Raw genomic sequence first — 22,686 nt, forward strand, 5'->3', positions numbered from 1 at the left:
CTTCAACTGTATCATCTCTTGCCCATTTTTTTTTCTTTATATCAAAGAAAATTTTTAAAAAGCGCTAGTAAGTTAGTATTTTAAAGAGGATGTGAAGATGGAATGTTGTTTTATATAAAAAAAGGAGTGAAATAATGCAGTACTCCTCCTCTTTCAAAAAGCTGAAGGAAAAACCAGCCAAGTTGTTCACTGGTACTGTCTTTTATGAACTATGGCATATATTCCACTTTCTTTCTTCAAATTAGCATCTGCAGGAGTGTTAATGGTGCTGTCCTATATAGAACTTAGGGACACCATTACCCTAAACAGCATATTCCCTCAGCCAGTATGGCTGGAAAAAAAAGAAGAAAAATTACCTTTATAATTATAGCCTCCCTTTTTATACTTTTCTTTCATCCCCATTACAGTGTGACTCCTGCTCTAAAGGTGCAACCTGTCCTCACTGAAAGGGATCCCCACTGCCACTGTCCCCAGTGTGTGCATTCACATTTGGGCTATGTGGCTGTAACATATTTCTATTTTCAGTCAGCAGTTTCATACTCAAATTGCATGTGCTTAAGCTGTAACTTAACAATGAACAGCAAATTTTGAGAAACAATTGTTTTTGTTTTGGCCATTGGGTTGAAAATAGGTGAGAATGGCCCACATCATGACAAACTTGAAGCATAATGATACCCCAGCAATCCCCCTAAAATGATGCATAGTTAAAATGTCTGCTGTCCTTGAACATTCAAGCACGGCTCCAGAGTAGGAGTTAAGAGCTCTGGAGGTTTGGTTGCCTTTTATCTGCAATTTAAGACCTCTGAAAGTTTCCTGTTCAGTTTTAAAAATTAAGGTGCCTGCAATTAAGGACCCATGCTGGGATTTGTTTTCCCTTGTAGGTACGGTAGATTCGGACATCCATGGCTGAGCCAGTTGTCCAGGCTCCTAAAGAGTCTTGAGAAGTTTAATTCTTCTGTGGATGAAGAGGGGAAGATCCTCTGGGCTTGGGGACAGCAGACTTTGTAATCATTGGAGGCAAATAAACACTTGTAGGGCTCAGTCCATCTGAACTATTTTAGACCTCTGCCTTGGGATGAGGTAGCCCAGGCGCTGCCATTTTATGTCCAGTGGCTAGCTCAGTTGTTGATGTTCATACTTTCAGTATCTGCAGTCAAGGGATGCGGTCAAATTATTTATTTATTTGAGCCAAATGTCACTGTCCTCTAAATATCAACAGATCTCTGCCAAATTATCCAGTGAAAGATCCTTGAGATTCACTGAGATAAAGAGGTCTGATCACCCAGACTTTAGCAAGATTTTCAAGTGGTCTGTGTCTCTTAAAATGAGATCACTGTTGTTGGCTAGTCTTAGAAGATAACTTATCTGCCTCATCTACAATTTTTGAAAACTTAGGAAAATGTCCTCTTGTAAAAAGAGGATTAATATGAAAAATGATCTGATATTTGTACAGGTTTTGAAAAGTCTGGTGCATTCTTGCGTCTGTATCTTGCTGTTATTATTTTAAGGTGAATAATCATTTAGGGGAGTTTTGTGCCAAGCAACTTCAGTTGGTCTCAGCTATCCAAGCCCACTAGCTTACTAATGTTTCTCTTTCTTGAAGAGACCACTGAGTGTGCCCCACTACAGCTTTTCTAGAGCATGAGTATCTCTTCTGCTTGGCCTTCTGAAGCTCCTATATATGCACACACAGAGGTACAGTAGAAGATAAATTGCCTTACCTCCTACCTTCTTCCCTGCTAGGACACGGAAGCCACCAACTCTGTAAGTCACCATGGTCAGAGGTGGGAATATGCACCAAGTCAGCACATTCCTGCTCAGTAGCTCATATCCAACCCTCCCAGCTGTCCAGGTTGCTTTTAGCTATTTCTCCAGTAAAGATCTAAACTCATGTATGGAAAATGGTGACTAATTTTGAAAGGTTGGATATGACTACGAAACTGACTGGAAAGGATGAGCACAGACTGATGTCTAGAATAACTGGGCACTATCCAGACATTTTATTTAAGGTAAGGGGACAAGAAGTGAGAAGGAGACTGCTAGCTTTAAAAATTAGATGTGATGCTAAGAGGTCTGCCTTACATGCATTATTTGTGAGTACCAGACACTACCACCCTGGGAAAGCATCATAAGTGGTCTGGATAAGCTCCGGGCCTTCTTCTTGCAGGACCTAACCTGTTCAAGGTGGACACTGGAGTCAAACGTTGTGATCCAATTTTTACCCCTTCTGCATTAGAACCAGCACACTCTACTTACTGACAATAAATAAAGTAATTAAAATTTTTAAAATCCGTATCACCAACCTCTGTTATGATAGAAAAGTCTGCTATGGTATGCACATGCATAGACATATATCTGCTGGTCACTGTGTTCCTAGAACATCATCTGTTTTTTAAGCAAAGAAATTGGCTTACATGTAGATGTGTTTATACATCTTTGTTTATCTCAGTTTGTTGTAAATGCAGCATTTTTTATTCTCAAAATTATGTCCACTGGACAGAGCCTTCTGCTAGAATTACTTCTTAAGTATTTCATAATGACCTCCAGAACAGTAGTGTTCATCCCTTCCCTGCTACTAATATCCTACTGCACAGGAAACATTTAAGATTCTGTATGAAAAGTAAAATTTTGGAAGACAATAAGAGCTAAAAAATCCACCTGACCAGTGCTTGTCTTTGCCCCTGTAACACATGACAATTCTTAATACATCTTGAGGTGGAAGGGGACTTGGTGGTTTGGGTTTGGTTTTTTTTTTTTGGGAGGGGGAGGTTATATTTTTGGGGCAGACCAGAGAAAAGCAAAGATGTCTTAACAGGGACTCCGAGTACTTTTGTGGCTTTATACGGATCATTTAAAATACATTGGTCAGGGTAACACACTCTACCCGTTGCTGTCTGGAAGATTTGCAAGCATGGTACACACACTACAGAATGCTGTCTCTGTGCTGATATTTGTAATGATAACACACTGATGCTCAAATTACACTGTGTTCTGGTTGCCGCCTTCTGTCTTGCCCTTTCTTACAAGCAGCCTAGAGGTAGGACTTCCATATGCATTTGTAAAGCATCTATAGCTGCAAACATTAATAAGAGTTATCACTTAGGAGCAGTTACTTACACTTTGTTTAATCTCTAATGGTTTCTTCTAAATATTTACAGTAGAACAGTTGTCAGAACAAATGCTGGACATTACTGGCAACTTTCCAGCAGCCAAAAAGGAGAGAAAAAAGAGAGAAGAGAGAGAAGAGAGAAGAGAGAAGAGAGAAGAGAGAAGAGAGAAGAGAGAAGAGAGAAGAGAGAAGAGAGAAGAGAGAAGAGAGAAGAGAGAAGAGAGAGAAGCGGGAAGAGGGAAGAGAGAAAAACCTACTTGTTGCATTCTTCTGTGGGGTTTTTGTGAGACAGGTTCTGCATTATGTAACTTGGTGGCACAGAGCAGGAATGGTCCAGATGATTGTGCACACTCCACAATCCAGTTGTGCTTTGGTCAAGTAAAACTGTCTCTATTCTTGTTTATCTTGAGGGAAATGACTGACTGTTTGCTTTGCAGACACTGAAGTAAATAAACTGTATGAAAGGCCTGCGGCTGCTACAAGAGGTGGAGGAGCTCCAAACTGTTTGGGGATGCCAGCATAGCACCCACTGTGCTCTTGGACAATCTCTTGGCTGGTAGATCTGGAACCTGCAGTATTTCCCTGTTGTTCTGGCTCCCTGGCGCAGGCTGATATGGACTTTAAAATAAGTAAAGCCAATCCTGTGAGGCTGAAAGAAAGTCCTTGGTGGGCTTCATCTCCTCAGCCTCTGAAGATACCTTGGCTCTGATGAGAATGGGGTGTGAGAAGAAGGTGTGGAAGAAGAACAAGAGGATGGGCAGCAGTAGGAGCCTGCGGCTACTGTGAGGGACCTACGTGCCAGCAGCAGCTGGCTAGCAGATCACCGACCAGGCTGTTCAGCTGTGTCCAGCAAGTGGGATCTCAGGCAGGCAGGAGGAGGGGACGGTGGCTGCATTGCTGCTTTACAGCTGGCAGAAGTGCTGGTACACGGGAGGGGGACCTGAGACATGAGGCACTTGTGTGCCTCGCTATACCCCACTGTGACACAGCAGGTCTATACTTACACAAAAAGGCACCATGGATTGTTGTCTTTCTTTGGAAAATTTTCTATTGACTTGAAAATGAGAGCCTTGCATGAATAAGAATCTATAAATTTACCCAGATATGTAAGTTTTCTGTAGGACTTGCTATTGTAAGGGCCTGTCCTAATTTTGAGATGTGTGTGTATGTGTCTCTGTGTGTGTGTGTGAATGCATGTGTGAGAGGGAGAGAACTCTCACTGCCTACAACTGTTCTGCCAAGATAAACTTTGGAGCATTTTATAAATTAACTCTGCTCTATGTGTTTATTTTTCTTTTGGAGATTCTAAAAAGAGACTGTTCAACCCATCTTATTAGGGGCAGCACATTTTTTTAAAGAGAAAAATAAGTTCCTACTCTGCACTGGAAAGTATTTGCTATTTTCAGCGAAAAGTATTCTTTCCTTCTGACCTGGCATATTAGATAAGATTTATATTTCTGACCTGACATTAGGTAGTTAAGATTTATTCTTCTATATTAACTTTACTGAGCTTGCAAGCTATTCATTTACAGCATAGGGAATATATTTATGGCAGAAGCAAAGAAAGTTCACTACAAAGTAGTAAAATATGTTATTAGGAGTGTCCCATAGACTGATGAAAATTGTGAGTACCCTTGCAGCTGGCTCCCTTCTGACTCTTTTTTCCTTCTTTGTTATTTCAACTTTAAAACTTGAATTTGAAGTCAGTTTCAATGGCAAATAACTTAAAAGAGTCCAGATGATTCTAATATATCCACGTATATGTACATACATTTATGCTGTGATTGAGAGGTGCGGGGAAGGGGATAACAAGTGACTTGAATTCTCTCTGTGTTCTTCTGGCAATGACCCAGGCATAAGTAACATTGGACATCACTCTCCTGCCAATATAAATCAGGAGGAACTCCGCCGGGGTATAAAGCTGGTGTGTGAGTGAGCGCTGAATCAGATCTGGAGCTTTTCTCTATCCAAAGGTGTGGACCCAGGCAATCTGTTAATGTCCAATTGACTTAAAGAGGGGAACCACAGACTATGATGGAAACCTGGAAGCACTTCAAGCCTCTATAGGCAGAAGGTTGGAAAGTTAGAGGCCTCCTATTGAAATCAGTGGCAAAACCTCCCATTAACTTCAATAGGAAAAGAATCAGGTCCTAGAAATGTCTGGAAGCCAGAGAACAGCATGGCTCAAGAAAAAGGTAATAGGAGCTGATGACTTTCACCAATAAATCACCAATGCAAACCTGGCCATGCTTGGTTTAGACTCAAAATTGCTTTCATCTGATGTTTGTTTGAAACTTTTTCATTGTAAAACCTTCAAGAAGAACTGGCAGTTGTGAGAGCTGTCTCAACACGAGGCCGACAGCTGGATGGGGTGTGGTACCTCCTCTGACCCCGCGTCATCAGAGGGAGTCCATCTTAAAGAAAAGCAAGAAGCACTGGCCAGCCTGTAGAGACAGCAGTGCTTGCACTCTGCTGTGAACCAGAGGATTTTTATTTCAGAAATTGTCAGACTAACTCTGTAAATCCACTTAGACTGAATATATTGGGGGAGGGGGGTTATGGCTCCACAGCAAGCCAAGAGGAGGAGTAGATATTTCCATTTGTGGACATTATTCAACTCCTGTCACAAGAGAGAATAGAGATGTGCAGAACTTTATTGAGGAATTAAATGTGTTGGAGAAAGGGCTTGGCATAGGGAAAGTTAGGACCATTAGACATTACAAAAGCTGGGAATTGCTTATAGAGTGTAGTGAGCAAAGCTGCACATTGCAGTTCAGCTGAGGAACTCTGCTGCCCATCCTGTCTGCAGCAATGCAGCTAAGGAAGATGATTTTGTAAGCTGTACTCAGTTGATGCCAGTTGCCCTGCTACACATCTTGACAATCCCTGATAAAGTGGTGGGGAAAAGCACAACATTATGGAGGGGGCTTTCCTCCCCTCACAGTATTTTTACAAACAGTACATTTTTTCTGCTGGTCCCTGAAAGGGAGAGCAGTAGACAAACTGGGTGAATAATTTGGTATCTGTGCTTGGTCAAACAGTCGTAGACTTGTTTCCTGCCAGCTGACACCTTCAGAATAGTTCACCACTTTACAAACTCCACACTTGACATTCTTGTATTTGATAGACCTCAGGGCTAAATTCTCTTATTCTATGCAAACCTTCCCATCCTTCCTTACGTCTGACATAGGCTCCAAGGGTTCACATCTTTCTGTATATGCAGAGATTCATGGCTTGTTTTTACAATTTGTCTTTGTAAATCAAAGAAGTTGTTCACTGCTTCTTTTCTCTCACCAAGAAACCCACTGCTATCATCAAGTCATCACACCACAGCTCAAGGGCGTTCCTTCTCTTTCCGCCATTTCTCCCCAAAACCCTGGTCTCAGAACAATAAGTTGCAATAATCTGTGGCTTGGCATTGAAAGGGAAAAGTATGCCGAGGAAGAAACTTGCTTGTAGGTACAAACAGGGGAGTGAGGGTGAGGGAACACTAAAGACATGTTTCTTTGGGGTTACACTAAGGAAGAGCAGAAATTGCTAAGACTATGAGAAAATAAATATTAAAAAAATTGATTTGACAAGAGGCACATTATTATACACCCTTTATGTTTGGTACATGATCGCATGTGAATTCTGGCATGTCTGTTCTGGTTCAGTGCATTCACCTGCTAGTTCTTACTTCCAGTAGGCTTGGGTTGGTCAGTAGGTGTTGCACAGATTGTGAGGAGGACATGGATGATGCCTGTATTAAATCTGGCAGGCTAATGGAGCTGATCTAGACTTATTACTTCTTCTACCACTTGCCACTTCAGAAAATGTAACATTTTGGGTCTATTCCTCTGCTCACTTATTTAGCTAGTCTGGTCTGGTGCATGTTCTCACTCTGTGAATTACTTCAGGCACTACTTTGAGAATTAGTGCTCAAGTTCAATATCTGTAGGAAGAGAGGGAAGGCAGGGAAAGAAAATACTCAGGAATACACAGTGCTGGGCAGGGTGAATAAGTACAGCATGGGGAAAGCCGTAAAAGTATCCCTCCTACAATTTTAAGTGGCAAATTGCAGCTGTTCTCTGACAAGACTGTGGAATACCTTCATGTCCTGTACCAGCAACTCACAAAGAGAATTGCAGACTGCATTTCTGCTCCTCTCTTGGTGATTTGCAACAAAAATCTCCCACTTATCATGTTTTTTTTAGTAGCCTGTATAAACATTTAGGCTGGATTCTGTGCACATACAAATTTTACGCTGGCAGGGCTCTGTGAGATATTTGCTTCCCAACATGAGTTGTAACTAGAAGCAGAATGAGTCCCTTAACCTTTATGACATGTTTATTCTGCCTAAACCATCTCCCATTTCAAGCAATGCAGAGACTTTAATTGAAAACCTCGGGTTAGTATGGCATGTGTCTTATGATTGGGACATTTCTGTTTGCTGATAAATACAGGAATATTGTCTTTCCTTGCACATGCAGAGATGCAGTTACAGAAATGCACCCATATGCCTGGTGAAACCCCAGGAACATTAGCAGTAGTGCTGCTGCCTTGTCACAGAGGCAAGGAAGGACTCTTTTTCACTGGCACCACCAATTTTCCCTGCCCAGAGCACAACCTATGGAGCAATGCCTTCCTTCCAAGTGGCTAAGTAAAATTCCCAGCCTAGCGATACAGGTCATTTGAAAAGCAAGGAAAGTTTCAGAACCAAAAAGGGAAGGGTCCATATAACTTTCTGGTACAGTTTTAAACACGCTGAGCTCATCAGAAAGAAAAGAGGGTCCCCTACCAGGCTTCTCAGGCAATTTTTTTTGTTATTTTTTAATTCAGCATTTGGTTTGACCTGCATAAAAATAATTGTTTTGTTTTCCATGACCAAACAGATTATAAGAACAGCGGGAGGAGAGATGGAGTTTTTAAACAAACCAAAGGATTCCACGTGGACTCAACTTCTATCTGAGGTTATCAGCATGCATTTCACCTATATTTTAAGACAATTTCAAAGTGAAAATAATTTAATTCTTGCTTGTGTTGATGTGAACTTTTGTGTATGTGTGTGAATGTGTATATACAGACATAGATATTAATGTGTAGGGGAGAAGGAAGAAATCACAATGTATGAGTATGAGTTTTTCCAATTCTAGGACAACAGCTGTAGGGTCAGGAGGTTCCAAGGAATTAACTATATAAGCCAGAGAAAGTTTATGTAGGAGTCAAGGAATATGAGATGGAAGATTCTACTTCTGAATAAATTCTCTTATATGCAGTACTGCAATTTCTGTGACTGATCTCTTTTGAACAAGATGTGTCCAAGGTCTCTGCATACTTCCAGATGAAAAACACAGGCCCTTTTTCCTTTTCCCAGAAGTAACCACAGCCAGTCATGGAACCAGACTAGAAGGCTCAAACAGCAAGTTCCACAGATGAATAACTTACTTTTCAAGAAATTATGCAAGGTTTCAGAAAGGAATATGAATTGACTTTCATAACGGTTGGTGTTCTTTTAGTGGTAGCTATGGTTAGAATCCTCCTCTCCCACATAATCAAGGAAGAATGGAAATACAAGAGAAGGCTGCTCTTTTGATTAATCTATTTTATCTGGACTCAGATGTGATTTATCCTGAGGGAGAAATGAACTTCTCTGCTCACTGAGTAGCTGGAAGTGATTTCAGAAAGAGGTTATTAGCACCCTGTCCTCATCTTGAAAGGGTACAGTTCACAGTTTCCTTTGTGGCCAGCCAGATCCTGGAAACAAGTAGTAAGATCCCCCCACGATAGTCACTCCCCACCCAGTGCTTCTAATCTCCATAAAGCTTGGGAAGACTTGTGGTTATCAGAGTATCCAGGTACAATATGTAGATACCTTATAAATGAAAGCCTATTTGAAACCTTCTCCATGATTTTCACCTTTCATAGAATGATTGAGACCACACAGCCATAAGATACGTCACCGCTTGTTAGATTATTTGCTCAGATATACTTAACTCGGAGGTAGTAATGTGACAGCTTGCCTGTTCTAAGACATATTTTAGAAGCTGGGGCTTTAGAGCAGGAGTAGTATCTTAGTTAATCACTCAGATGAAAGAACATGGTACCCAGTCATGGAAGAGAATAAGCACTTTCAAATCATGTTGATTTTGTAGGTTTTTAGCAGAAACAAATTTTGCAAATGGAGAAAAAACCCAACAATTTTATCCATAATCTGTCTAGGGGAACTTGTTTTTATGTTTATCTGTTGCTCAAAATTACTTTGTCTATTCTTCAGAATAATATATGACCTAAGCAGCCATGAAGATGTCCTTTTGCTGACATTCACTCGAAATTGAATCCTACTGACAGATTTTCACACCTCTGAAACTTCCCCTCAATTAGTAGCTTAAAAAGCACATTTAAATAGTTTCATTCCTAAAGTCAGGGCCTTGGTCTTAAAAATACTTGTCTAGGACATAGCACAAGTTATAAATTCTACACGCTCATACAGAATTCTACTTTCCCTTTTAATACTCCCTCAACTCTGAAACTTGTCAATTGCCCAACTCTTCATAAAACATAAACACAAGAGACAAATGTGTGATTTCATTTTGGACCGCAAAACAGAAACTGTTGTGGGTTGTTTTTTGTTTGTTTTTTTTTTTTTTTTTTTGCAAAACACAAAATCATGTCATTTATTTGCCTTCCAGGCCTTCAGGATCTTCTCTATTAGACATCTGCGGCCAGCGTGCCCAGCACAAGGAGGTCTCATCTCAGCTGATTATTTTTAGTTCTGTGTTATACTAAAACTTTCTGGAATCTTCATCCATCCCCGTGTGTTTGCGAAATATTTGCACTTAACATCTTCTGACTCCCACGTTGAATCAATAGCCTTTGCTCCCACTTTTGTATTTTGGAGGGCTAGTTCTTCACTCGGCAGTAACATCAAGTAAAATAACACCAGCAACTCATTATTCAGCGGCATAGAAAAAAAGTGAAATTAATTATGAACATTCTAGGAAAAGGAAATAAGTTTATGAAACACTTGCTGATTACACTGGTTTGTGTAATCTTCATGAATAAGCAATGCAATAATGCTGGGCAAGTGTGCGTGGGAGGCGCACTCTGGAGAAACTGGCTGTTTTCCTCTCTCTGACCAGTTAAGCTGTTATGATAAAAAATGTTGTTGCTAAAGAAACCTGTAATAAATCCTGTTGGGAGTATTGCACGTGCTGATAACATACATAAACTTTGTAAACATATTAAAGTGTCAGGCTTTAGTAGCTCTGGTTCATGTGGATGTTCATAAAAGTTTTTCAAAAAACGCAATGGAAATCTTGTTCCACCAGCTGGTTGCTCCTACGATTCTGGTTCACGTGAGAACCTTGTCTTCCTTCCCCTTGAAACAGAGCCTTACTCTGTAGGGAAGCTGAGTTAAAATATCTCAAGCCCTACCTCTGCTGTAACTTCCCATGAAAACACTATCGCCAGGGAAGCCGTGTAGGCAGGGAGCTATTTGGGAAGAAGTGGGGTGGATGAGCTGGTGCTTGGTAAAGGATTTCTGCTGTTCTGAACATCCCTGCTTTGTGTCATGATGTCCTCCATTGACACCTCCATCAAAGAACAGTTGGCAGCTCTCAGCAAGATATTTCAGTTGCCTTTTAATAGGTGAGAAGAGTTGGGTGCCTACAAAAGGGACAAAACCCAGTCCCCACGCTGAACAAAGGAGTCTCAACCTAGTCTGAAAAGATGAGGTCAGAAACTATCAAATCCTGAATGTCCAGGGCATTTAGGTGCCCTGGCACTACTACACAGCACTGCAAACCAGTATGTCCTTCAACAAAAGAAAGGAGAACTTGGTCTTTTCTTTTGAAACACACCAAGAAGGGAGCGGCAGCCTTGTTGCCTCTTAATGTATCCAAAAACGTAGCTGCTAAAATATTTGGCCAGGAACTGAAAAATTAAGCTAAATTAATTCTTCCAAATAGCATGACTCTAGCCTATCTGTGTTGGTATGCTCTAATAAACTGAGGTTTCTTCACCTGCATTTGCATGTAATCTCGGGTCGTTGCTCACACCAATTTTAGTTTGCGCTGGAAAGGCAAGGGCTTGAGGGCTGGGTATGGTGCAGGAACGCATGTGACTGTATTCCAATGTCAGTAAGCAATCATCTGCAATATTGTGTGCTCCGTGTGGAGGAACTTTGCATTTATATACCTATTATTTGTCACAATTTATTCATTGCATTTTTTTTACACGGGGTTTCTTTAAGAGAAAATCTCAAGTCTCTGCATGGAGGGACCTGAGCTCAGATAGATGCTCAATGCCAGTAAGATGAAACATCATGTTAGAAATGACAAAGTATCTGACAAATGTCCAGGTGTCAAGGGTGAGGTGGAAATTAAGCATCATTGAAGGTGAGGGACTCATATTTAAATCCTGTCCCAGACACACCTTAGGCACCTCATGTCCTGTTCTTGGAAGTGAGCCTGTGTTTGCTCTTGCACTTTACAGGAAGCCACAGGAATCACACATCGTTACTATCCCAACATCTATCAATGACCTCCTGTTTCATTTACAGTGCCCCAAAATCCTCTTTACCCTGCAGAAAATATCAAAAGTCTGAAATCCCATCTAGGACCTTGCAATTTTAAACACAAAACCTGTCAGGATGTAAAATTGAAGCTTGAAAGGATAAAGTTTACAGCAGCACTACCAGAACTTGGTGTAAACCTGTGGTTTGGGGTTTTACTTTTATTTAGAAGTATTACTATAAGCATTCCTTTATGTTGCTCCCCCTAATTATTCTGGTGTGTGGAGCCAAAATACCAGTGCAAGGCTGGGGTGCTGCTTGGTTTGCCACAACCAAAGGCTCTCTGAGTTCAGCTCTGGTCCCCATAGATGAGTTCTTGCCTAGGAGCACTGGAGCAAGGTGTGTTTTGTGGCTCCTTTGCTTCAGTGGCTGCTATGTTTGATGGCAGGAGTAAATAACACTAACATTTTAAAATGCAAGGTCGATAGCTCATAATCGAGAAATTGAAACACAAAAATGTTTATTAGTCAGCTGTCGTACAACTGTTGTACAATCGTTCCTTCTCAAGTAGCATTGCTCATCGCACTGCTCAGAGCTAGCAACAAAAATAAGGTTAAAGCACTCATTAATAAAATCTGTTAGATTTTATTATGACAAAGCATCTAATTGTAATCATTCTGCTGTCACCAAAAACTCAGTTATTCAATTATTTATAAAAAAGTTGTCGCTCTCATCTTTTTTTTTTTTTTTTTTTTTGACAGCCATAGCAGGTTTTGCATGAATAAATGTTCTCTGAGTACTTTTTTCTGAAGCATTGTTTGTGTTAATAGCAGACAGACAGACTTTGATATAAAAATGTACATGGTTTCAGCTGCCTTTTGTCATCTGATAAGATTGCTTTGTTCAGAATTATTTTGGCAAAAAAATTAGCAAAGTGATTTTGAGTAGTTCAGACTCCAGAATTAGAAGCGAGACAAAAATATTATTTTTTTATTAGCTTTTATATCTCCTCCACCAAGCTTTCACAACTTTTAATTTAATTTCAAGCAAAAGGGACAATCTACTGCAGGGGAAAAATCATTTTTAAGAACACTCATAGTTTTAATGGAGAAGTGTAGCTAGTAGTGACTGTCTGTAAATGATTGGATATGAAATGACAGACAGCTTGTTAATGTTAGCGATAAAGTGCAGTGCTCAAGCCAGCACACTTGCTTTGCAGACCAGAAAGCAAAATGAGCATGCTAAGCAAGAGAAACAATGAGTAAGTCTGATTTTTGAGTTCTAGCTCAGATTTTATCAGGTATAACTTCCATTGTCTCCAGTGAAAAATTTATTGCAAGAAGAAACAGCAGAATGGGGATTGGCAAAGGCTTGATACACTAAGGGCAAAGCTCAAAAGAAGAAATTAGTCTCGGTTAACTTGTTTGGCTTCAGTTGGCTCAATAGGTGGAAGTAGCAAAGTAGTTGTACTTTTCATATGATTAAGAAAGAGATTGCCTCCCAAGCAGGTAATATATCATAGTTTTGAAAGGTACAAGGCATTGTTTTATCCTCTTTAGGGGCTGTACATATTTGAATCATGCAATTTTTCAAGTATTTTAATGCAGCATTTTTTCCAAAGTTAAAATGTATCCTGAGGTCCTACAGAAAAAAGCTCACTCCAGCTCCAGCAAAGTCCATAGGACTTTCTCCACTGAAAGCAAAGGAGGCAGGTTCAAGCTCTAAAACCATCTCACTAATAATAGTAGTATTTTATTCTGTCTGCAGAGACAAATAGGACTTTTAATGTATTTTCAGGTGTACCATCCTACATCAATGTCTTTGAGAAGTTGTGGTAATATGTGTTTTTAAAGTCTAACATGAATTTTATATAGTATAAGAAATGTCTTCAGCAGGTGATAGAAAAAGAAATTATCACCCTTTCAGATGTCAGGTATGAAATGGGAACTGGTCAGTAAAGTCCTTTAGTCTCCTGGGATAACAACACATCATTCCATATATGCTGGTATGATAAGGCACAGATTTACATACACATAGAGTTATTAAAAAAAATAACAACACGAGCAGTCTATCCCTATCAAGCTTCTAAATCTTTCAGCAATGGGTAACGATTTTCTGATATTTAATTTTTTAGATATCACTACAATGAGATATGTTCACAGCGTACGACAACACGATGGAACAGCTTCTGCTTCTGAGGACTACAATAGGAATTTTACTGTCTATTTTTAAATGAACAGATTCTCATCCAAAAAATGAGAGATATAGTTTCATTGCAAAAAAAAGACCCTCTGGTCACCAGCTAAATATTTACCCACACAATGCTAATATGAAGACATCACAGAAAAAAATTATCAGCAGCATACAAACACTTTGAAAGAGAACTAAGAGTAATTCAGTCCTGCCCAAGGGGAGGCTGCTTGATGGCTGCTTGTTTGGCTAACTTCTGCTTTAAACTGTTGCACTGAGATACAAAATTATTTATATTTTTAGAAATTGGTAACAACATCTATATTACATACCAACTCTGTCGTACTGCCATCTGTGATGTGCCAACCCTAACATACATGTAGATATCAATAATATATATAGGTGGTAAACTATTAAAAGTATTGCTTCTAAAATGAAGTGTTATTTTAACTAATAATGTAATTCCTCTTTTCTTGCTGACATTCTACCTCCATGTGAATTACACCCTGCATAAGAGTATAAAAAGACTGAAGATATAATTTCACCAGTTGGTGTTTTGTCAGTATTTTCCTGATTTGTTTTAACTTATATAGCTATGTTTACAAATGGGCTGTTACACACCTCCCTAATTTTGAGTTTGTAAGTAGCTGAATGCAAACCAGGCCAGAGATGCAGAGTGTTTGCAGACTGGAGCCCTCCACTACTAATTGTGACCAGAAGCACATGCTGGAAGACCTGCAGTCCCACATCAGCAGAGGACTGGACAGAAGAGCAATGGAAGGCAGACAGGAAGGCAGACAGGAAGGGAGGAAGGGAGGAAGGGAGGAAGGGAGGAAGGGAGGAAGGAAGGGAGGAAGGAAGGCAGGAAGGCAGGAAGGCAGGAAGGCAGGCAGGAAGGCAGGCAGGAAGGCAGGCAGGAAGGGAGGAAGGAAGGGAGGAAGGAAGGAAGGAAGGAAGGAAGGAAGGAAGGAAGGAAGGAAGGAAGGAAGGAAGGAAGGAAGGAAGGAAGGAAGGAAGGAAGGAAGGAAGGAAGGAAGGAAGGAAGGAAGGAAGGCCGGGTATCCTGAACAGGCTGTTATAGTGAAAGGCAGGAGAAAATTGTATGGGCTACCAATAATCATGGGAGCTCTACATCCAAACTGCACTTCCACAAAGTCATACAGGTTATTTTCCTCACAAATGTAGGAGTGAAGTAGAAATACAGAATTTTCTATCACCTTGCTTATTCTAGATTTCCAAATTTAGTCCATGGCTTACTGCTAGTCCACAGGGTCGTGGCAAATGGTCTGCCAGGCAGCTACAGACTCGCAGCAAATAATATTTCATTTCTGTCCATTAGGTCAGTAAGAGATGTACATAACTGTCAGTACTAAGTTTTGGGGGTTGGTAGTGGCCTGCAGAGCCAAAATATTTTGGAACTATTGACTTAATCCTCTTTTTTTCTAAGCAAACTGCAATCACTGGCCAATACATAGAAATTCTTACTTATTGGTATGCTAGTCTATACTCAGCTGCATATTACTCTGTCTTGTAAGACTCAAACAAGCAACTTCGTTAATCTTAATTGCTTTTATCAGAATAAAATCCCAGATGTCTCTGCTAACAGTATGTTTGCTTTCAAACTTTTATTGATTGTATTCTGTGTCTAATTCTGGACCCGAACATCAGTCTGCACTTTGTTGTTGACTTCAGAGGAGTTTTATCTCTCCACGGCCAACTATATCTTTACTACTGATCATGGGACAGAAATTTAGGGTTCTCCAACTAAAACTTCAGTAGGAGTTTGGAGAGCAAAAGGATTGCAAACTAGACGTTCCTCATAGAAAGGATTACTTTGGCAATAGGTACAAAACAAGTAATTCTTCAGGACCAGATCCTTCTGATGGGGTAATTTAACAAACAGACTTCAATTTATACCAGCTGAGAGTCTGGCATGGCATATTCTGAATTAGTCAATTCAGATTATATAGTCTCTTTATGTTTAAATATATAAGTCTACAATATAATACCTGGAATGGAGGACTCTGATAGTAAACAAAATGAAGTAACATGGACTCACTGACTTCTTGATGGGAAGTTATTTGTACTATATTTAAAAATAAGCAGGTTAAAGAGAAATTTAAAAACACTTCCCTAGAAATGTGCCTGTGATTTATGGTTAAAGGAGACTATCTGAGCAAAAGAAACAGAAATCCAGGGAAAGTCTTGCACATAGTAGATGAATTTGACAGGTGTCTTCTTTATCTGCACACTGTAATTTATTTCACGATGCACTCTTTACTAACAGCGATTCATAGGTTTTTAAAGCCAAAGTGATTAGTGCAAGTGACTGTAACCACTTTTACAATAACTTTCATAAACACTCTCTAATTTTTTTGCTTCAAGCCAAGTAACCACTGTTTATGCCAAATCATGTTTTACAACCAGCTGGATTTGAAGACCTCGGCCATTAGACGATGTATAGCACGTCCAGGTGAGGTGTTCTGAAAGGCTTTTTGACTTTACTGCCAAAATAACAAGCCAGATTTCCATTCTGACTCTCTAGCTGTGATTTTCCAGCCACTTGTTCTGCTGTGAATTGATCTTAACTCTTGCATTTTAACCACAAAACTTTGAGCTAGTGCTCGATACCTTCTCCACGGTGTACCAAAAATATTCGCGGCCAACACTTCCGCCTCTATTTCCCGAAAGTTACCCTGTTCTGCCGGTTGTCTGAGGACGATCGAGGTGGGACGGCCTTCGCCTGGAGAGTACACCGCGTCTGCCCCGACGCTTCCAGCACTGAGCGGCCGGGGGCAGGAGGCAGACCTGCCTTCTCCCGCCCAAAGTGGGGCAGCTCCCGGGCCGGGCCGGGCCGGGCCGAGCCGAGCCGTGCGACGCGAGCTGAGCACCTGCAGCCGCGGGCTGCCCGCCGCGGCACGGGACAGCAGAGGTCGCCGCCGGCCCGGCGCTGGCCCGGCGCGCCGTGCTCCAGGTGCCGGAGCAAGTCCGGGCGGAGGGGGCCCCGCTCCGCGACCCTCGCCCCGCGGGGGTTCCTGCCTCCCGAGCCCTGCCGTGCCCCCAGCCCGGGGCTGAACCTCTGCCGCGCCCGTCGGGGTACCCCTAGGGCTGGGGGTTGGGGGGCAACCGCAGCTTGCGGGTCCGCGGTTGCCAGGGGTTAAAGGAGCGGGTGGGAAGTGATGGAGGCTGCGGAGCCCTCCCTTGCCAAGGATAATAAATCGGATGCCCTGACATGTTTTACTTAGCCCTTACTGCTCCCTCGCTGCGAGGCCGTGGGGATCGGAGGGCTGGAGCCCCGGTCTCTCTCGTCCTCAGCTCCGCTTTAGGGGCACTTTAGGTGAATCAAACCTTGTTTGCAGGAGGCAAACCATACAAAGGAGGCTTTCAAGGGCCAGCAGTGCCAAGCAGGGCAAGAGAGCGAAGGCTGAGCAGGAGAAAATTAAAATAATACCACCTCCCCTCCCTGAGGAAGTAACTCAGTTACTTCTTGCTGATTAAATGCAGGCTGCTGTGTTTTATGACATTTCCTCGGTGTCTGCAGCTGTCAGGGAGAGCGGACAGGCACGAGCAGCCCCTCCGCGGTAGGTGCGCAGAAAATGCCTCCTCCCCAGAAACAGCGGCGGGTCCGATGCAGGCGGGGTGGCGAGGCCGGGTCGGGGGCACGTCCCGGCGGCCCCTGCTGCCTCATCCCGCCTCATCCACGGCTCCCTGCGGCAGGGTCACGGCAGAGCTCCGACCGGCGGCACTGCCGGGGGTGTCACCGCGGTTTCGAGCCCACGCCGCACCCCGACGCCGGAGGCAGAGCCCGCCTGCTCGTGGCAGCGCCCCACGACCTGGACAGCGACTTTCCAAGGGGGCGACTCGCTGCTGCTTCCCTGTTCTTTCCTTCCCCATGACGGGGGGCTCTCTCTTCCTCTGGGCGACAGCTCCCAGGGAGCTTCTGCCAGCACCCTGGGTACTGCCCCTCGCACCCAGGCCCCCGCCTGCCTCCTGCCTCTGCCCCGAACCTAGGCGGAGATGGACAGGGGCCGGTTAAATCAGAAGGGAAGAACTCGCCTCATCCCATGGGATTAAAATTTGAAAAATTTAAAAATTCAGGAGCCACAGTCCCAGGACAGTGGTGATGGGTGACTAGTGGCGAGCGGAGGCTAAAAGCCAACGGGCCGGACAGAGCCGCGACACCCCAGCCTCCCTCCGCATCGCCGGGCGCCAGGCTTAACCTATAATCTGTACTGCCCGTTCTTGGGAAGGGGGCTCCTTGACCGGGATGAAGAAAAGCATTTAGGGCATATCCGCAAAAAGTTACCTGGTGTGTCTTCTCCCTTTCCCTTCAGAAAGAGGAAAGACTTAAGAAAGGACGTTCCCTTTTACCAGACATTAAAATGTAAAGCACCAGACGCAGGTCTTCTCAGAGCCCGCTCTGCTCATCCCGGTGAGGTGAGAAAGAAGAGCAGAGAGAGGTCAAAAATCGCCTTCATCCCTCCAACTGAATGAAACTGCCTGCAAATCTGCTCAGCCGCGCCGCTGACGCGGGATTTAGTTCCCAGCGCACTCGCCTGGGCACCGGGGACACGGAACCCCCCGGACAGGTGAACAGCACAACGAGAGGAAGCAGAAGTTATCAAAGTATAAATCTCTTCGCACTTACTTCTTCCCTGTCGCCGTACCCTGGAGGCGTGCTGGCTGCCAATGTATTCCATAAAGTTCAAAGTGATAAAAAACCAAGAAATCAGTCGCAATTGCATAGTAACCCTTTGAGAGTTCGACTTCTCCTTTTCGTCCTTTTTTTCTTTCCTTAAAAAAAGAAATAATAAACCGGGGTGGTAGGCGGCAAGGGATGAACACAGCAGCAGAAATACCTGCACTGAGATCCAAAGCTGGGCTTGGCCGGCTTGATGGCTTTTGCCTTTTTTTTCCTTTTTTTTTTCCTTCCTTTTTTTTTTTTTTTTTTTTTTTTTGCTCCCTTCCCCTTCGCTTTTCCTATTGCACTTTCCAGCAGTCTGCCCCGCTACCTGCCGCAAACCTCAGAGGGGAGTCAGCAGCGGAGAGGAGCCGAGCAGCCGCCGCCGGGGTCCATGCCGGGCCGGTGGCCGGCAGCATGTTGTGAGGGTGCCGGGGTGCGTGCGGCTGTGCGCGCCCGTGTGTGCGCCGGGCGGGCGAGGTGCCGACAGGACGGATGGATGGATGGCGGTGGGAGAGGAGTGTGCGAGGGCGGGAGCGGCGGGGGGGCAGAGGGAGGACCCAGCCCCGCCGCCGCCGCTCCGGAGCAGCCGCGCTCTGCGCCGCGGGCACCGCCAGCCGCCGGGCGCAGGTGGGCCGGGCCCCCCCGGCTCTCCCGCCCGCCGACCAGGAGCCCCCGGGCTTCATGCGGGAGCTGCTCCTGAGCGGTGCCCCGGGGGAGAGGCCCCGGGGCGGGGCGGGCCGGGAGGAGGCGAGCCCCAGCGCCCCGGCACGGCGGGGGGAGGCTCCCCGCGCCCGGCCGAGCCCCCTCGGGGCGTCGGCGCCCGAGCATCCTCCGGCAGCGGGGCCCGCGGGCGGCGGGGCTCTGCAGCCTCGCTGGCAGCCCCCCCCTCCCCCCCCGCCCCCGAAGGTCTCCGCTCGCTTCCCCTCCGCCGCCGGCCTTCCCGGGGTCTCCGCGGAGCTGCCGCTGCCCCCGGCACCCTGGCCCCTCCGTGGGGAGGGACGCCCCCACTCGCCGGGGGGACGGGGCGGGGTGCTCAGCCCCTTTCCTGCGGAGGGGAACGCAGCGCGGGACTCTCTCCTCTCCGAATTTGCCCCTTACATCCTGGCTCGCAGTGGACATGGGGAGATGCGAGTGGGGCTGTGAGGGGTCTCCAGCCTCTCGGGATTTTCTCCCCTGTGACCTTTCCCCACTGGACAGGGGTTTTCCGGGATAGCTTCTCCGGCGGGACGGGACAGAGCAAACCCTCGTGTCCTGCCGGGGCCGGAGACCGTACCCCACGGCCGGCTGGCGGCAGGCGAGACACGGGGCTGGCCCCGGGCTGGGGTCGAGAGGAGCCGTGAGCCCGGGGGTGAGCACAGCAGCCTCCCGCCCGTGCCGCCGGGACCCTCAGCAGAGCGCCGGCGGCAAGGGCACAGCTCTGCTGCGCCTCGGCAAAGCGAGGCCGCCTGTTTGACAGAAGGGTATCACGTTTCTTTTCTTCGGCAAGGGTTTCCTTTTGGGGTGAAGGGGAAGGCTACAAAGGGAGTGGTGAGGTTGATTCGAGGTAAAATTGGGAATTTTGGGAATAAAAGTGGGGAATTCACTGAGCCCTTTCTTGCTTGCCTTATCTCAGTGCCTATCGCTGGGATGAGAGAGTGAGCCGTGTAAACCGGCGCTGATCGCATCAAGAACCTCAATGGTGTGAGGAGAGGCCACTCTTATTTGTAACTGTTTTCCCCACTCTCTCCCCCCGCTGTCCCTCTCAGAGCTGTTAAATATCGGTACCATAAAATGTGGGGGATTTAAAGGTCTGTGGGAGGCTCCCTTTGAAAAGGACTCTGGGGAAAGTCTTTCTAATCCAGGATACTTGAGCCGGACAGAGTGGGATTGCCAGAGAGGCATAAAATAAAAATCATTCAGCAGACAAAACTAGGGGCTACTCTGACATGTAGAATGTGCATTTGTCTAGATGTTTTATTTTGTTAGAGATTGAAACTTCTTGTGTGCTAGTGTGTGTGTATAAATATCTGAGCAAGCCAGGCGAGTGGCATAAATAAACAAGGCTGTGGAGAAAGGATGGGACATGTATGTGAGCCAACCTGCAGCTAGCCAGCCAGCTCACTTGAGCAGCATAAGCACCAGTGGGCAGAGAAAGCATGTCAAAAAATAAACGCTCTGTGAGAAACATAAGGAAAACATTAAACAAATGGGGAGTGCACTCCCTCTCCTTGCCCTGACAAAGCACGACCGAGAAACTCTGCTCACTGTCTCTCCAGCCTCTTCGCTTCCCTGTGTCCCTGCTACAGCAGAGGCGCGTGGGGCAGATGTGTTGGGAGGCAGTCCTGGGGACTGCATGGGTCACCCAAGAGCCTCAGCAAAACCGACTTGTGGAGTGTGCGCCAACCGAGGGCCAAGCAGTAGGGGAGGGTATGCATGAGTGACCGGCAGTGGGGGGGAGAGGTGGTTTATTTGCTGTGGAAGAGGGGCAGAGACATAGACTGAGGAGAAAACAAAAGCTGTGCCTTGACTCAAGACGGGATCCAAAAAGCAGCAGGGTGAGAGGATGCCAGGAGCCTGGTTGCCCCCACAAACCAGCCCCATTAGGGGGGAAGGAAACCACCCAACAACAATAACAAACGGAACCCATAAACAGTTACTGCTATTCTGCGATAAAAGGGGAAGATTTATGTTGTTGAAATGTGTGGAAGGAGCTTGTTCCAGAGCAAAACTCTGGCGTGCAATTCTCTGTTTATGTCGCTCATCCCGATGGATGAGATATCAGTGGCAAAGTTCAGGCTGACATCAGCCCTGGGGAGGCAGAGCCAGTGACCGAGCTGGGCTGCGCAGGGCTGCACAACTGTGCCTGGGCCTGCGGTTGGTGGACAATCGGTTTTGGGGGGATCCAGCGTGCAAAAAGCCTCCCTTCACCAGGCCGAGGATGTGAGGAGCCAGCAGCAGCACACACTGTGGAGAGAGTTGGATGTAGTGTTTTGTTGCAAGCGAAACAGATGAATCGGAAACAGTTCCCAGGGTGGTTTTATGCACCTCTCTGTTTTGGGGTTTATTAAAGAGGGTGGGGAGGGAAAGAATGGCTGATGGTATGTGTGTTGCCAGAAAGTCAAATATGTCTGTTTTACTGAGCTGCAATGAAGCCAGCAACAGGAATCTGTAAAATCAGCTAGGTATGGTTTTGGTGGAGGTTTTTTTTGGCTTTTTTTTGTTTCTTTTTTTTTTTTTTTAAGGAGAGTAATCCTTTAGTCAAAGAGTAATAGTGTGTGGTGTTTTCACTATTGCAATTCCTGCCCAGCAGTTTCTCTGTGCAAACTCCCACAGCCAGAAAATGTTGATTTCAGTTTTCCAAATAGCTAATACATTGTATTAGAAAAGAAGCTGGCCTCAGGATCCTCAGATTATATCCCAAATAAAATATTAATATTCAATTAATAGCTGATATTTTGCTTACTTAAAATGGCACTCTAGTCATAAAAACTAGCCATGTGAACAGGACAGCTGAATGCTCACCCTTTGTCATTCTTCTCTAGACTGGAAATAGTTTGTGTAAGTGAACAAAAGAGTCACTAATTTGCCTTTTCAACTTGGGAAACACAGTAAAGGAAAACAGGCCTTGGATTACTTCTGATATATAACTTGAAAACGAAGCATACTGTGTCCGAGACATATCCTTATTTCTCAGGTACTGATCAGGGTGTAGATGGCATAGGTCAGACATAACCACCAAGGAGTCATCTCTGGTAGCTTTCCCACAGATCTGGGTTAGTAATGTCTGAGAAGGGAGAAGGGTTGGAGGCCTGGAGCAGGAGTCCTGAGTAACGGTTGCACAACCCGACACATCTACTGTTTGTTAAACATCCACAATATTCTTGGCACGACACAGGACCCCAAATCATGACAGTCTTTGCTCCAGATTTCTCTTTTCCTGTGCAAACTAAGGGCAAGCTCAGTTGGCAAGTCACATGGAAAGAGACCAATATATAAGAAATTAGCCAGACAACACACACACACACATGCACATGCACACATCTATATATGTAAGTATTTGTGTGTCTCTGTATGTGTATTACTATTCTTTTCCATATTTCCTAATCTGACAGTTGTTACATTTCTCTGTGTTTCCTAATGTAACTCATTTGTTCTTTAGCCGTGTTCAATTTAGGAGGTTAATCTCCTGTAACATCATGAGTATTTTCCAAAGCTGTTAATATCACAAAC

The 22,686-nt window shown here is 44.5% G+C and overlaps 1 protein-coding gene across 1 annotated transcript in view; it reads right to left on the reverse strand.

The window, feature by feature from the left end:
- RSPO3 (R-spondin 3) overlaps positions 1-19,007 on the reverse strand; it is a 61,635-nt gene extending 42,628 nt beyond the window's left edge. The window contains exons 1-2 of the mRNA XM_069008574.1: positions 18,817-19,007; positions 18,442-18,587 (exon numbers count right to left, since the gene is read on the reverse strand). Coding sequence (XP_068864675.1) covers positions 18,442-18,587; positions 18,817-18,893 — 223 coding nt within the window. The 5' untranslated portion in view covers positions 18,894-19,007. The remainder of the gene's footprint in view (positions 1-18,441; positions 18,588-18,816) is intronic.
- Between the last annotated feature and the right edge of the window lie 3,679 nt (positions 19,008-22,686).

The sequence above is a fragment of the Aphelocoma coerulescens genome, chromosome 3, assembly GCF_041296385.1.
Source record: "Aphelocoma coerulescens isolate FSJ_1873_10779 chromosome 3, UR_Acoe_1.0, whole genome shotgun sequence".
In the NCBI taxonomy this organism is placed as follows: Eukaryota; Metazoa; Chordata; class Aves; order Passeriformes; family Corvidae; genus Aphelocoma; species Aphelocoma coerulescens.